Source organism: Hyperolius riggenbachi, chromosome 1, assembly GCF_040937935.1.
Source record: "Hyperolius riggenbachi isolate aHypRig1 chromosome 1, aHypRig1.pri, whole genome shotgun sequence".
NCBI lineage: Eukaryota > Metazoa > Chordata > Amphibia > Anura > Hyperoliidae > Hyperolius > Hyperolius riggenbachi.
The window spans coordinates 201,180,242-201,196,944 of record NC_090646.1 but is presented as its reverse complement, the minus strand read 5'-3'; the positions used below and the strand labels follow the sequence as shown (position 1 = coordinate 201,196,944).

Here is a 16,703-nt window from a genome sequence, read left to right as displayed (position 1 = left end):
GCAGTGGCGGGTTCACTGAACAGGTATACAGTGGCGGGTCCACTGAACAGAACAGGTATGCAGTGGCAGGTTCACTGAACACAACAGGTATGCAGTGGTGGGTTCACAGAACAGGTATGCAGTGGTGGGTTCACTGAACAGGTATGCAGTGGTGGGTTCACAGAACAGGTATGCAGTGGCAGGTTCACTGAACAGGTATGCAGTGGTGGGTTCACTGAACAGGTATGCAGTGGTGGGTTCACTGAACAGGTATGCAGTGGTGGGTTCACAGTACAGGTATGCAGTAGTGGGTTCACAGAACAGGTATGCAGTGTTGGGTTCACTGAACAGGTATGCAATGGTGGGTTCACAGTACAGGTATGCAGTGATGGGTTCACAGAACAGGTATGCAGTGTTGGGTTCACTGAACAGGTATGCAGTGGTGGGTTCACAGTACAGGTATGCAGTGGTGGGTTCACAGAACAGGTATGCAGCCAGGAACAAGCTAAGCCTAACTAATCTTTCCCTATGAGAGACAGTCTGCAGCAGCTCGCCCTACTCTCACTAATGCAGGCACACGAGTGACCGTAATGGCCACCGCTGCCTGCCTTATATAAGGGGGGTGGGGCTCCAGGGGCTAGTGTAGCCTAATTGGCTACACTGGGCCTGCTGACTGTGATGTAGAGGGTCAAAGTTGACCCTCCATGTGCATTATGGGGCGAACCGAACTTCCGCAAAGGTTCGCCTGCGGGACGCGAACGCGAACCACGGAAGTTCGCATGGAACCGTTCGCAGGCGAACCGTTCGGCCCAACTCTACTCCCTGTAATGAAAGAGATGATCTGTTTGTGGCCAGAATTGCAGCTACAGTTCATTACAGTTCAGTTTGTAGTAAAGCATTTATTTAGTTGTACAGAGCTATACTAATTCATCACTCATACAGCTGCTTCAGAGTGGTTGTTCCTTAGTAGTGCAAGGCATGGATTCATTTGGCTTACAAGGTAGGACTTAAAGCGGAATATAACCCTGCATTTCAACTTTGCTCTAAAATATTATTTACAGCATATTATATGCAAAAAGCATTTTTTTTTACTAGACCAGCATTGGAAGGGTTAAACACAGACGTTTCAAGTTCCATGGAGAGATATGCAGAAGTTCAGATTGTTACATTCTATGTATCTATTGATAAACAGTTACACACTCTTTGGCAGTCCTCCAAGCTCCTTCTCAGTCAGAGAGATGAGTCATTCAACACTTAGATACATTTCTGTAAACAAAATGTATCTCTTTTCAGCTTCTGATGCGTCTGCAGAAATCTAAAGGAACTTTAAAGCCCTGTGTAACCCTTCCAATGCTGGTCTAGTAAAAAAAAAAATGCTGGTTGCATATAATATACTGTAAATAATGTTTTAGAGCAAAGTTGAAATGCAGGGTTATATTCCGCTTTAAGTAGTTGAATGTTATACAGAGATAGTACTAAGATAGCTCATGGTGACCCAGACCAACTGGGATATTATAAGGGTGCTCAAATGAATGGAAAAGTCCCTTCACTTGGAAGAAAAATAAAAGCTATGATAAATATCAGTGAGTTTTTTAACAAACACACACAAAAAAAAGGTAATTGCAATTGTTCAGCTTTATGTGAGCAAGAAAGATTCCCCATGATGCACCACTGTTTTAAGAAAGCAAAATTAGCATTTTCAGTTAGAGGACTTTGTGATCCTTTTGATTCCCTTATGATCAGTGATAAGCGAAAATGCAAATATTCTTTTCGCCAAATTTTAGCCGAAATAAGTACAATTTTCGCTTCGACAAGCGAAAATTCGCCCGAATATTTTAGCGTTTATTTTCGCCTAATATCCGCGATTTTTGCTGTAAATTGCAAAGCCCCCTTACAAGCTAGTGGGTATAAGAGGAAAAAAGAATTTTTCAAAAAGACCTTATAGTTTTGGAGAAAATCAATTTTAGAGTTACGATAGGAAAAAAGTATTCATTTGTTTTTTTTTTTTTTGTTAAACGCCTCAATATACATAGTGATTTGAATAAAAAAAATTATTATATGAAGTGCACGTGTCAGTATTATTATAGTGCCAGGGAAGCAGCGGCTCGGTCAGAGTGACCATCACCCCCATAAGTCAGGTCCAGGAGATTCAGGCAATGTACACATCCCATAAAATGACAGTGGTGGGGGGAGCAGCAGCTCGATCAAAGTTTCCATCACCCCCATAAGTCAGGAGAAACAGGCAGTGTACATATCCCATAAATTGACAGTGGGGGGGGGGGCAGAGGCTTGGTCTGAGTGACCATCACCCCCATAAGTCAGGAGAAGCTGGCAGAGTACAAATTAAAAAAAAAATAACAACATCGGCTTGGACACAGCAACCATGCTTGAGGCCCCATTCACACTAGAGCATTTTGCCAGCGATTTATACCTCTCACTACAGTTCTTCTTTAAAAAGGACTTTTGTTTTAGAATACAACTACTATCCAGCTGTAGCTTGTATTTGTGGAGATTTTCAAACCACAAACACACAGTCGACTGCAAATAGATGAGCAGTAGCTAGCCATGGCGTAGCTAAGAAGCTGTAGGCCCCAGTGCAAGTTTTTCATTGGGGCCCCCCAAGCTCTCTATACCTAACAATTGATACGCCACACCAAAACCAATCAAGGACAACCACAGTGTCAGAGGTGCAAGAAAGGGATGGGAAACAGTGTATTAATGATCACTGCTATTGTAATCAGCTATAGAAGTAAATATTAACAGCATAGGACCAACAAGGAGCTAATACTATGGTTGAGGGTTAGACCCTCAGGCCCCCTCTAGCCCAAAGGGCCCCGATGCGGTGGCTACCTCTGCAGCCCCTATTGCTACGCTCCTGGTAGCTAGCTAAGCTCTCTCTACTCCTATCACATCCACTAACTCTTCCCAACCGAGGCTGGTGTGTCAGAGAGCTAGTCTGCTCAGTGGGCTGTCTGTTGTCTGATTGGTTGTAGTTCTATGGTTCCTGGGTCAATTCTGCAGCTAAGAATCATGGGCAACCTAGTTTGGGGAGAGAAGACATTACTTCTTATCAATTTTCGAATTTTCATTTCAAGCACATGTCGAATATAGCAGTTATTTTCGCTATTGGCGAAAATAACTTTCGCGAAAATTTGACGAAAGTGAAAACAGGATTTTCGATGTCTTTGACTTTGGCGAAAATTCACAAGCAACACTGCTGATGATATTCTAGAGTCTGACATCCACAGCTCAACATTACTGCTGCATCATTGTTTGTCTGATTCTGTTTCCTCCTTCGAGTTTCATCATTAGGTATATAACTGTCCACATAGCAGACTATATTGCACTCCTGGTGCTCAGATAGGATTAGTAATCGGCTTCTAGGTTTTTCTGTGTAATCACTCAGTGAGTAATAAACCTAATTTTGTTTATTTTATTTCTGAAGTTACAGTGTTAGTAGAGCTAAGGCCTTTGGTTAGAAACAAGACACAGCAAACATGAAATGTAAACAAATGTCTCTGCTGCATTTATTTCTAAACAATCGGGCTCTATGGTTTTAGCAGATTTTTTAAAGCATAGGGAAATTAGTATTGAAATATGTTATTTGGTTGCTAGGAATGAATTATCATTTCATACAAAATCACTTATTACTGTATGTTTAAATTTTCTGGTTTACATTAAATTAGTGAGAAAGCACGCTTGCACAACGCAGGTAATTTGGTCACTGGTAGTGCTTTGGTAACATGGTAATTGCAGCTATAGTGGCGCCCGATAATTTATGGTTTTAGGTGGCACAGATATCGGCAGAGGGGGTTTTTAGTGATGAAGATGGTGCAGATATTGGCGGATATTGGCCTCAATTCACTAAGATCATGCTGTTGATAATAAGGCAAGAGAAAACTTACCACCACACATCTACCTTGTGTTATTATTTTACATTACTAAGAGGTTTTGGGCTATTCCATCTCTCCATAGGGGATTCTCAGCATGACCTTTATTCTTTATAAAGATACTCACTGAAAAAGATTTAGACAAAGATGCTGACCTGCCTCCCTGCTCACTGTACACTTTTTTGGCAGTTGGACGGAGCAACTGCTATTCACTACGTGCGTTTTGAAAATAAAGAAATCCCTGTGAGCCCCCCATGAGGAGATGGGCTAGTTCAAAACCTGTCGGTTCTGTCAGATTTCTACTACCTACTGTAAGTGACAGCAACATAGGAGAAAAGTAATTTATAGCTCATTTTACACTGGAAGAAAAGCACTTCTTAATTGTATACGTGTTTACATATATTTAACATTTTAGGATTTTCGGGACAGAGGTCATTTAAAATATATTTGGTTACGTAAATGCCGTATGTTTAGATTGATAGACAAAATTGCTTTCAATAATAAGAAGTAATTCAAAAGTAAAGGTGTTACTCATTTTTTCAATTGAACATTTAAGTTATTGACTTTATTATTGGGCCATCACTCAGTGTGGTCAATCAATTAGTGGCCCACACATTGCAAGTGAGATCCTATGCGATTCTCCTTTACAATTCGAGCTGAACAATGTTGTGCCTCTATGCTCTGAAATAGATTCTGTGTCAATCAAAATCATTTGAACAGCAGCCGATTCGTGTATGATCGTCCAATATTTTCTATCCTGCCCGATCAAGTAAATTAAGTAAATTGGTTGATTTGACCAGATATTGCCCAATTTCCATTAATCGAGTAGAATGGACATTATGGGCCATATGCAATTCACTTTTTTTCCTCCAAGGTGAAATTTTTCTCCAAGGTGAAATTTTCACACCTTATCATAAAAATGCCTTTTGAGCCACCAGAAGCAAGAAAATGCGCACAATAATTTTGACAGTACTTTTGCACAGTCTTTTCAGTGGTTTTCATTTGCAGAGTGCAGAAAAAAAAAAAACATTTTAAACAGAGGATGAAAGTAAGATCCCAGCCAGCCTCCTTACTCACTTGCACACTATTTTGGCAGTTAAACTTGGCAGTTAGACGTTGAGGACATGCTTTTGAAAATGAAGAAAAACCCTGAGAATCCCTTACAAGGAGATGGACTAGTCCAAATCCTGTCGAATCTGTAAAACTGCTTATTTTTTTTTGCTGGAGTGGTCTTGTGTATGATCAGTTTTCCAAAGAAATAGAAATTAATGGTGATCAGTTTTCCAAAGAAATAGAAATTGTTGGCATAACGTTTCCGCACAGATTTTACATTGTATGTTCAATCACACGAAAATAGAAAGCACCAGTCAAATGATTACCTTACATAATGACCATGCTGCACCTACAAATCTTGCTCTAGAACGCTTTCTAACCACATAACTACTGCGGTGCTACTTGTGCAATCAAGCCAAGACAGGAAGCCCTATAGCTACATACGGTAAGTAGCTTGTACCACAACTGGGATAGAATGCCATGTCATTAGATGTGTTTCCACAGCAAAGGCTTTCCTGCTGTGTGTGAGCCCTTCCGCCTTCAATATTACTGATATTTAGTCAGTCTAACAATGGTCCACAGAACGTACACATTTATTTTTACCTACTGATGAGTTTTAGATTAGGGTAATGACTGACCTACCTTCTTCAGAAATCAGAACGTTATTTTAATGCTAGAAAAACTAATTCTCTACATCTTCGAAGAAAGACACCATAGGAGTGACTTAAAGTGGTCTCAAAGCCAGCATTTCTACTTTGCACTACAACATTCCTCACAGCTTCACCATCACTGAAATGGTGAAACAAAGCACTTTGTCCTGCTATTCAGCTTTAAATCCACATCCAAACTGGAGATAACAGTATCTTTGTTTACATTACAATGTTGTTACAATGTGTGTAAACACAGTGTAACAGGTGAAAAGAAGCTCTCTGTAAAGTTCTCTGTGCTTAACACACACACAGTTAAGAATAGCTCATTAGAAGAGGTTAATATATAATAAAAAGCAGTTTGCCGTAACATAGATATTATGGTAGCTAAGACTACTCCTGGGCCTTTCTTGTAGTTGAAGAGATGAGTGAACTGTGACACCACACTTAAAAAAAAATAAAAATAAAAAATCAGCAAACAGAGAAGCTTCCCCATATTGGAGCATTGGATTTGGTAAACTCTTAAGCCAATGTGTTGTAAGACACAAGTAAGCTTTAGGTTAGCAGGAATGGTTGCATGGTCACCTAGCTTTTCATCCTTCCCAGTAGAGTTGGGCCGAACCTCCGATTTTAGGTTCGCGAACTGGGTTCGCGAACTTCCGCGGAAGGTTCGGTTCGCGTTAAAGTTCGCGAACCGCAATAGACTTCAATGGGGGTGCGAACTTTGAAAAAAAAAATGTATGCTGGCCACAAAAGTGATGGAAAAGATGTTTCAAGGGGTCTAACACCTGGAGGGGGGCATGGTAGAGTGGGATACACGCCAAAAGTCCCCGGGAAAAATCTGGATTTGACGCAAAGCAGCGTTTTAAGGGCAGAAATCATATTGAATGCTAAATGACAGGCCTAAAGTGCTTTAAAACATCTTGCATGTGTATACATCAATCAGGTAGTGTAATTAAGGTACTGCTTCACACTGACACACCAAACTGTTCACTGAACAGAACAGGTATGCAGTGGCGGGTTCACTGAACAGAACAGGTATACAGTGGCGGGTTCACTGAACAGAACAGGTATGCAGTGCCGAGTTCACTGAACAGAACAGGTATGCAGTGGCGGGTTCACTGAACAGAAAAGGTATGCAGTGGCGGGATCACTGAACAGAACAGGTATGCAGTGGCGGGTCCACTGAACAGAACAGGTATGCAGTGGCGGGTTCACTGAACAGAACAGGTATGCAGTGGCGGGTTCACTGAACAGAACAGGTATACAGTGGCGGGTTCACTGAACAGTACAGGTATGCAGTGGCAGGTTCACTGAACAGGTATGCAGTGGTGGGTTCACAGTACAGGTATGCAGTGGTGGGTTCACAGAACAGGTATGCAGTGGTGGGTTCACAGTACAGGTATGCAGTGGTGGGTTTACAGAACAGGTATGCAGTGGTGGGTTCACAGAACAGGTATGCAGTGGTGGGTTCACAGAACAGGTATGCAGTGGTGGGTTCACAGAACAGGTACGCAGTGGTGGGTTCACAGAACAGGTATGCAGTGGTGGGTTCACTGAACAGGTATGCAGTGGTGGGTTCACAGTACAGGTATGCAGTGGTGGGTTCACAGAACAGGTATGCAGTGGTGGGTTCACAGAACAGGTATGCAGTGGTGGGTTCACAGAACAGGTATGCAGCCAGGGACAAGCTAAGCTTAACTAATCTTTCCCTATGAGAGAGAGTGTGCAGCAGCTCACCCTACTCTCACTAATGCAGGCACACGAGTGACCGTAATGGTCGCCGCTGCCTGCCTTTTAGTAGGGGGGGGGAGTGGCTCCAGGGGCTAGTGTAGCCTAATTGGCTACACTGGGCCTGCTGACTGTGATGTAGAGGGTCAAAGTTGACCCTCCATGTGCATTATGGGGCGAACCGAACTTCCGCAAAGGTTCGCCTGCGGGACGCGAACGCGAACCACGGAAGTTCGCATGGAACCGTTCGCAGGCGAACCGTTCGGCCCAACTCTACTTCCCAGGCCAGCTAGGCTGGCTTCAGCCTGTAGTGTTGGTCAGTGGCGTAGCTAAGGAGCTGTGGGCCCCGATGCAAGTTTTACAATGGGGCCCCCCTAGCACTCTATACATAACAATTGATACAGTGCACCAAAACCTGCCAATGGCAACTACAGTGTCAAAGGTGCAAGAAGAGGATGGGGAACAGTTTGTTAATGATTACCACTATTCAAATTATCTATAGAAGTGATTCTTATGAGCATAGGCAGGGGAGGACTGGGACCTTTTGGCCTGGGGGGAAAACACAACCTAGAGGCCCTTTCACGGCAGTCACAGCCCAAAGCCATATCTTTTTTTATGAGCAAATGTATACAGTGTAAAGCAGCATTACATGTAATTACATAGATTACACCCCCCTCCCTCCCAGCAACCCAGGCTTGGGGTAAAAAAGCCTATTAGCAGTAATCAAAAGCCTGGGTCGGGGTGACCGCCAATCAGGTTATAGCAGAAAGCGCAATCGGAGCTGGATTTAGAACTCTGTCTTACAATAGTAAGTTAGTTGGCTTCCCCCAAAACAAGTGTATGGTGAAAACAGACTATGACTATGGTAGGATTATGCTGGGTACACACAGATTTTGTGGCAGATTTATTGTCAGATTGATTATTTCCAACATGTCCAATCTGATTTCTAAATTGATTTCCGACCGATTTCTGATAGAAGTGAAGGGAAAACAGTCAGAAATCAGATGGGACTTGATGGAAATAATCAATCTGACAGTAAATCTGCCAGAAAATCTAATAGTGTGTACCTAGCATAAGGTTGTGAGCTCCTCTGAGGAAAGCCAATGACATGACTTTGTACTCTGTAAAGTGCTGAAAAAGATGTCAGTGCTATATAAATACATCATAATACAGAAGGACTTTAGACTATGACTATGGTAGGATTAGACTGTGAGCTCCTCTGAGGACAGTCAGTGATATGACTATTAACTCTGTACAGTGCTGCAGAAGGTGTCAGTGCTTTATAAATACATAATAATAATATGGTAGGCCATTAGATTGTGACTATGGTAGGATTAGAATGTGAGCTCCTCCGAGGACAGTCAGTGACATGACTATGTACTCTGTAAAGTGCTGCAGAAGATGTCAGTGCTATAAAAATGCTTAATAATAATAATAATAATATGGTAGGACATTTGCCTTGGACTATTGTAGGATTAGATTGTGAGCTCTGAGTGAAAACAATCAACGCCATGTACTTTGTAAAGTGCTGCAGAAGATGTCAGAGAGAAGGAGAGAGAGAGAGAATTAATACATAATAGAAAGGAGAGACAGGGACAGATGCAGGAAAATGAGGCATAAAGGGAGAGGTATGTGGGAAAGAGAAATAGAGTACATAAGAAAGATGGAGGGCATGGTGGAGGAGATTGAGAGATATAGACACAAAGAGACAGAGCATGGGGAGAGGAGAAATGGCAGGGAAATCTCACTAGGCCTGCTGGCTTCCTCTGTCCCATTTGAGGAAGAGTTTATGAGGAAAGAAGCCATTGTATTTGGGAGTGAGGAGATGGGAGGAGGGGGGCCTGGGAAGAAGAGACACACACACTTGAAAAACAAAAGATAAGAAACTCCAGCTGGCAATACAGCTAATTGCCTTGCGTTTACTGCTTACATTTAGGATGTACTGTGCAGGTCCTGCTTCCTCTCCCTTCCATGTGTCTCAGAGATGCACCCAGCCTGACCGCAGTCCTGTCTCTATTCACCGCTCAGAGCTGCCGGTCACACTTTGAAATTGCCGGTAAGAAAGGGGCGGGAGGGAGAGGTGTGCCATATGTAGCAGGAAGAAGAACAGTATTGTACATTGCCTGCACGTCACGCTGGCTGCTCAGCTGATACCCTGTCGGGCCAGCTGCTGGTGAGACTGATCACCGCAGCCTCCCTACTGATGGAGACGCAGCCAGGGGACCTTCAGAGAGTAGGAGAGGAAAGTCGGCCCTTTCCTCTTTTGCTAGGCTTCAGCCAGCGGCCCAAAACACAGAGACAGGAGGCGGCCCGGGGGGAGACTGCCACCCATCCCCCCGGGCCAGTCCGCCCCCTGAGCATAGGACCAATAGAGAGCTAACACTGTAGTTGAGGGAGGGCTCTTCAGGGCCCCTCTGGCCCAAGGGCCCCGATGCGGTCGCAACCTCTGCAACCTCTATTGCTACGCCTCTGGTGTTGGTGGTATAGTGGTGAGCATAGCTGCCCTCCAAGCAGTTAACCTGGGTTCAATTCCTGGCCAATGTATGTGAGCATGCTTTTGACACCCTACAAATCCCTGGAAGACAAGATCCTCCTCCGGAGGAGGAGGAGGGGAGGAGGGAAAGGAGCTGTTGTGGGGTGCTATATAAGGAATAACAATCAGCCAGGAGCAAGCTAACAAGCCTACAAGAGTCTAACTAGGCTTCCCCTAGCAGAGTCTGTCAGCAGCTGTCCCTTCACTAATTACTGTAGGCAGACGAGTGAGTAAAACGGCCAGAGAACCTTGCCTTCTATAAGGGGGGGTGGGGCTCCAGGAGTGAGTGTAGTCTGATTGGCGACAATGTGCCTGCTGACTGTAATGTAGAGGGTCAAAGTTGACCGTAATGGAGCATATGGAGGTGAACCGAACTTCCGCAAAAGTTCACCTTCGCCGGCGATCACAAACCACCCAAAGTTCGCCTGGAACCGTTCGCGGGCGAACCGTTCGGCCCATCTCTACTGGTGACACAGGTAGCGAAAAAGTCAGGAGGTTGTGGGTATCACTGAATTGGTTAAGTATGGATACAGATGATTCTGAATCAGGAGTGCAGTTAGGACCAGACGAAGCAAGCAAGTGTTTGAGACCCCACCTGCGCCAGGAGCCTACCATGCTGCCAGAGCTGCCCTGCCTGTGACTTGTGTGGCCACCACTGCATCACCGTCCTTCACACACAGAGCTCAGATCAGTGGCAGTGTGCACAGAGGGTAGAATGGTGCAGTAACCATGGAGTACACTTCAGATACAAAAGTGAGGTCATTGCTCGTTTCTTGCATTTGATGTGTACCGCACTGTTTATGAGCGCTGCTTTCCACTCTTCAGGTCACTGGCACTGCTGATCTGCAGGTCTGTGAGTGTTGGGGATGGGGAGGCAGCAGGAAGCTACATACCCCCACTGACACCAATGCCCTATAAGGAGGGGGGGCATCTTTGGTTACCCATACTGGGGGAAGCTAACTATGCTCGGGGGACACCTTGGCTACCTACCTATACTGGATGGTTACCTATTTTTTTCTATGAGTGAGGGGGGCACCTTTTGGCTACCTATTATTATGGGAGAAGGGGCCTATGACCAATGCTGCTCGGATACCCCTTTTAAAAATCCGAATTGAATTCGGATATCTGAATCCGAACTTTTTGGTATCAGATTAAAATCGGATATCTGAACCCAATATCTTGGATATCCGGTCGGATTCAGATGCCCGGATAGAAAACCGGAAGTGGCCTGAAAAAGGCTTAAAATACTTCCAAAAGTCTCTCTCTCTCTCTCTCCCTCTCTCTCTCTCCCCGAAAGGGATTTTTACCATTGAAAGGATTTTTGCTTCTGCTCGGATATCCTAACTAACTATCCGCCCGGATTTCGGATTTTCACAGAGAAATCTGAGTTTGTTCGGATACTGCTATTCGGATTTACAAAGATTTCCGAATTCCTTTTCAACGTTCGGATAGTGGAAAAAGTTTGGATTATCTGGGTAGTTCGGACACCCGAATATTGGATGAGCACCACTGCCTATGACTGGGTGGGGGGCTCTGGAATGATGTGTCGCTTGGGGCCACAAAAACCATAGCAGCACCCCTGTTCTGAATCATGGGTCTAACTGTTAAGGATGGTAAGCATGTATTATACCAATTACCTGGACAGAATTATAAATCCCTCCTCCTGCAGCAAAAAAATAAATAAATAAATAAATAAACACTTTGCAACAGTTTCTGATGTTTTTCTACATTTATGTATGCTTCTGTTTTCTTATATATAAAAGTCTGATCAGTGATTTGATGCTTACTTATTCCAAGAGCTGTGACTAATTTGATAGCAAGGTCTGGTGCTTCACACTGCACGAAGAAAGGCTCAAGGATATAGCGTCCAAATGCTAGTGATATCACCGCTGTAGCAGCTGGGCTAAAAGAAAAGGAAAAAGTAAGAGAAAAAAATCATTGTAATGTAAAGTGTATAAAATTCAAGACAGGGATTATATATGCATTACATTCTCTGCTGCAGGAGAGGGAAAAAAGGCCTGTGTTTTTTTTTTTTGTTTTTTTTTTGTTGTATAGCACATCTTTCTCATTATGCAGAGACAGAAAGCAAAATACATTTATTGTATTGTAGTTTTACAAGCAGATGCACACAGATATAATTATAGTAACCGTTAGTTTCTGTGGAAATGTAGCACTGACCGTGAAGTTAAAGATTATGGCACTATTCATTAAAAACCCTTTTTTTTTGTCAATGCGAAATCAGCCGCATACAACGTGCCGTTTCAAACGATTTACGCTTGGTGTTTTCAACGTACCGAGTGAGTATGGTTACTGAAACAAATTGCACGCTTTAAAATGTGCCTTTTGGCTTTGAGAGCAGGAGGAAACTGACAGAAACCTCACTTCTCCCCAGAGAATAAGGCAGAAAAGAGAATGTATGAATTACTGATGTGTATTAGGGCAATTAGTGAGGACAGGATCAGCCATGCAGTGAAAGCTGTAGACAGTCGGAATTCATCCAGTAATCTGGCTCAGTCTAGTGAAAGACTTCTTATACCATCACATGAGTAGATAAATTATAGGTTTAAGACTTACTAAAGTTTGCTTTGCACGTAAATCGTCTTGGCATTGCTAATTCACTATAGAAATGGTCTGACCTGTTTGAACTGTGTATTTAAATTGATAGGAAATATTGGAGAGCTTTCAAGCTGCGATTTAAAAAGAAGAAATATTGTACAAGTCCAGAGATGCTCTTTGTGTTGCTGGGGAACATTTTTCCCTCGTTAGAAAATGTATTTTGCCATTTTTTTACAGTGCCTATTGTCATTCAAAGATACTGTTCAGTTGGAATGATGGCATACAGTATATCAAGCAAAAGAGGAGTTTACAAAAGTATTTTAGGTTCTGGATTCATTTCCAAATAATTTGAGTTTTAAGAGGAACTGTAGTAAAATGAATGCAATCAATTAAATTGCTTTTTTTTCTTGTATTCATTTATAAAGGATTTAGTCATATTGTTTCCCATTGTAAAATCTTTCCTCACCCTGATTTACATTCTGATATTGATCTCTGTAGAATATTTGTTTTTCTGTGGATTGCCCACTGTGACTAGAGAGAACAGGTGACACTTATAAGGGCTCAATTCACAAAGCGGTGCTAACCTAGTTAGCACGCCTAAAGGCTTTGGGCGTGCTAACTAGGGTGCTAAGTACTTAGCACACACAAAGCTTACGCATAAAGGTTTATGCGCGTAAAGTTTTGCGCGCTTAAAGTTTTGCGCGCTTAACTTTACGCGTGATGCGTTTCCCGCGTGAATTAGCACGCAAAAAAACTCTTTTAGGCGTGCTAAGGGGCTTTTCACAGGCGTGCTAACAGTTAGCACCGCTTTGTGAATCAAGCCCTTAGAGTTGGCACGAACCTTCGATTTTCGGTTCGCAAACTTGTGAAAAAGTATGCGAACCGGCGAACTTCGCAAACCGCAATAGACTTCAATGGGCAGACGAACTTTTAAAGCTACAAACACTGTTTCTGGGCAAAGAAGTGATGGAAAAGATTTTTGAAGGGGTCTAACACCTGGAGGGGGCATGGCGGAGTGGGATACAATCCAAAAGTCCTGGGGAAAATTATGGATTTGACGCAGAGCAGGGTTATAATCCCAAAAGGGTAGAAATCACATTGCATTCCTAAATTGGAGGCCTAAAGTGCTTGAAAACATTTTGCGTGTGTAGACATGGATCAGGTAGTGTAAGTAGTGTACTGCTTCACACTGACAGACCAAACTCACTGTGTAACGCACCGCAAACAGATGGCCGTGCTGGTGCGCACATTGGCGAGAGTGCAGGCGATGGCGGCTTTCCAGCCCATATGGTCGGGCTGAGGTAGCTCAATGACAGAACAACAGTGACTGTCCAGCTGATCGAATTTGGTCTGTCCACAATGAAGCAACGACCTTATTATCTTGGGTGTGCCCCCACGACACACTCATATAGCCGGTCATTGCTTCATTGTGATATGCAAGCCCCTTCACCGCAGCAAGGTAACGATCACGAAGGGGAATTGACACATGTACATGCCTTTTGTTTTGTTGTTGCAGCCGCAGTGCAGCCAGAAAAATTTAGGCAGGCATGTACACGCACCAGAATAATCATTATAGTGGCCACTGCTAGCAGCGGCCTTAAAAATTCAGGAATCCACCTGGAGTCCTGGACCCTGTTGGTGGTGGCGGAGAAGGCAGTCAAGCGGTCTGCAGGCAGAGATGCTGTGTGGGGACTGACTTATGCTGGGCATACATGGTTAGATCCGGTGGCTTGATTAGCTGTCCCCGCTCGTCCCTGCGGGCGCCCGGATCGATTCCTGCTCGTCCCCGCAGGCGCTTCCTTATCTCATCAAGTTTCGCAATTGTCCACCCGCGGGTATCGAGCGGGGAATCGATCCGCGCGGTGATCGGACCTGTCGGAAATTATCAATTGAGCCATCAGCGGCTTGATTGATAAGAAGAAACGCACCGCGTGTATCCCCAGCATTAGTCTTGGGGCAGGCAGTCACACGGCATACAGGCAGAGATGCTGTGTTTGAACTGACTTAGTCTTCGGCAGGCCTGACCGTGCTTTGCAGACCACATGGTCAGATGGACCCTTGACCCAACGCTGTATGCCAGAGATGACACCACTTTCCTTTCAACATCACGGTGTGGTTTGGGTATCACCTTTTTTGAGAAATAATTGCGGCCTGGTATCTTCCACTGCGGTGTGTGGCTGTACCGATTTGTGTCAGTAACGAACAGAATTCTGATTATTAGGTGATCTGCAGTATCACCTATAATGCAGATATATACCTGATTATATGGTGATCTGCAGAATCACCTATAATACTGGTATATAAGAAGCTGATGTGACAACAAATAGCAATGAGTGATTGGTGCAACAGTAGAACTGATAGCTTTGGCAATACCTCACCAGAGGAGCTGGCGGGTACTAACAGTACAGTGTCAGTCACCAGAGTCAAGAGCCCTCTGGTGAGAGTAGAGTGGTCAGACAGATCGGGTTTGGCAACAGTAGTACTAATAGCTTTGGCAACACCTCACCAGAGAAGCTGGTGGGTACTAACAGTACAGTGTCCCTCACCAGAGTCAAGGGCCCTATGGTGAGAGTAGAGTGGTCAGACAGATCGGGTTCGGCAACAGACAGACAGAGGCAGTACAAAATCAGGAGGCAGAGACAGAAAGGTTTAACCCATTTGCGTTCCGTCGTTTTCACGTGAGAAATGTTCACCTCCCATTCATTAGCCTATAACTTTATCACTACTTATCACAATGAACTGATCTATATCTTGTTTTTTCCGCCACCAATTAGGCTTTCTTTGGGGGGTACATTTTGCTAAGAGCCACTTTACTGTAAATGCATTTTAACAGGAAGAATAAGAAAAAAATGGAAAAATTCATTATTTCTCAGTTTTCAGCCATTATAGTTTTAAAATAATACATGCCTTGATAATTAAAACTCACGTATTGTATTTGCCCATATGTCCCGGTTATTACACCGTTAAAATTATGTCCCTATCACAATGTATGGCGACAATATTTTATTTGGAAATAAAGGTGCATTTTTTCCATTTTGCATCTATCACTATTTACAAGTTTAAAATAAAAAAAAATATAGAAATATTTTATCTTTACATTGATATTTAAAAAGTTTAGACCCTTAGGTAAATATTTAAATGTTTTTTTTATTGTAATGGGTTTTTTTTATAGTAAACATTTTATTTGGGTAGTTTTGGGAGGGTGGGAGGTAAACAATAGATTTATAATGTAAATGTGTTAATTTTTAATTTTTTTTACTTTCAGTTGTAGTATTACTTTTTGGCCACAAGATGGCGGCCATGAGTTTGTTTACATGACGTCACTCTAAGTGTAACACACGCTTAGAGTGACGCATCGGGGAGGGAGCAGCCAGAAAAAGCACAGCTTCCGAGAGAAGCTGTCGCTTTTTCAGCGGGGGAGAGGAATCAGTGATCGGGCACCATAGCCCAATACATTGATTCCGTGGCTACCGAATACGCGGCCGGGAGTGCGCATGCATGCGCGCGATCGGCTGCGGGTGCGCGCGGTAGCGCGCATGGTTCCTGGTCGTAGTTTCTACGTCCAGGAACCAAAATAGGTTAAGCAAGCAGAGTCGGCAGCAAGATCAGATGAGCAGAAGAGTAGTCAGAATGAGCCAGAGTCAGTCATGCACAAATAATAACACAGTAATGTAAATCTTTAAAGAGAACCTGTACTGAGTAAAAATATTTAAAATAAACACATGAGGTAACTTCAAATGAACATTAAATAGTTACCTTGCCATCAGTTTCTTTCAGAAGCTCACCATTTTCTTCTGACAATAATCCCTTCCAGTTCTGACAATATTTTGTCAGATCTGAAATATATCAGTTGCTGTCAATAAAATATCAGTTGCTGTCAGTTATAGCTGAGAGGAAAACTGATGTACCAGGTAATGTCCATGTTTCCCTATGGCTCATGTGGGCGATATCACAGTTTAACTGTGTGCTGACCAGAAAGCTGTTATGGGTAATGGCTATTTTCAAAATGGAGGACGGAAAATTCCCTTGATCACAGTGAACATACAGGACGCGGGACAGGAGAAAGACACTGAGGAGTAGACTACATGGAAGGTAAGTATGACTTGTGTATGCTTATTTTGACTTTAATTTTCAGTTCAGGTTTTCTTTAAGGCTATCAAACAATTCCTATCTTGTGTGAAATCCCCGGTTTCCTCCCGGATCAAAGCACACCGGAACTATCTAAGGGTCTGAGCGCTAAACAGAGTATTCGCAAAAGCAGACAAGTTGCGAGTGATTCAGTTAGGCTTTTGAAGCAGAGGAGACCCTTCAGGC

At 43.4% G+C, this 16,703-nt stretch overlaps 1 protein-coding gene and 1 long non-coding RNA gene across 3 annotated transcripts in view; one reads left to right on the top strand and one right to left on the bottom strand.

Moving 5' to 3' along the window:
* SLC7A11 (solute carrier family 7 member 11) overlaps nucleotides 1–16,703 on the bottom strand; it is a 414,966-nt gene that overhangs the window by 295,936 nt on the left and 102,327 nt on the right. Inside the window, exon 3 of the mRNA XM_068279755.1 lies at nucleotides 11,621–11,736. Coding sequence (XP_068135856.1) covers nucleotides 11,621–11,736 — 116 coding nt within the window. The remainder of the gene's footprint in view (nucleotides 1–11,620; nucleotides 11,737–16,703) is intronic.
* The window catches only part of LOC137571075 (uncharacterized), a 66,039-nt gene that overhangs the window by 24,433 nt on the left and 24,903 nt on the right, over nucleotides 1–16,703 (top strand). The window lies entirely within an intron of this gene.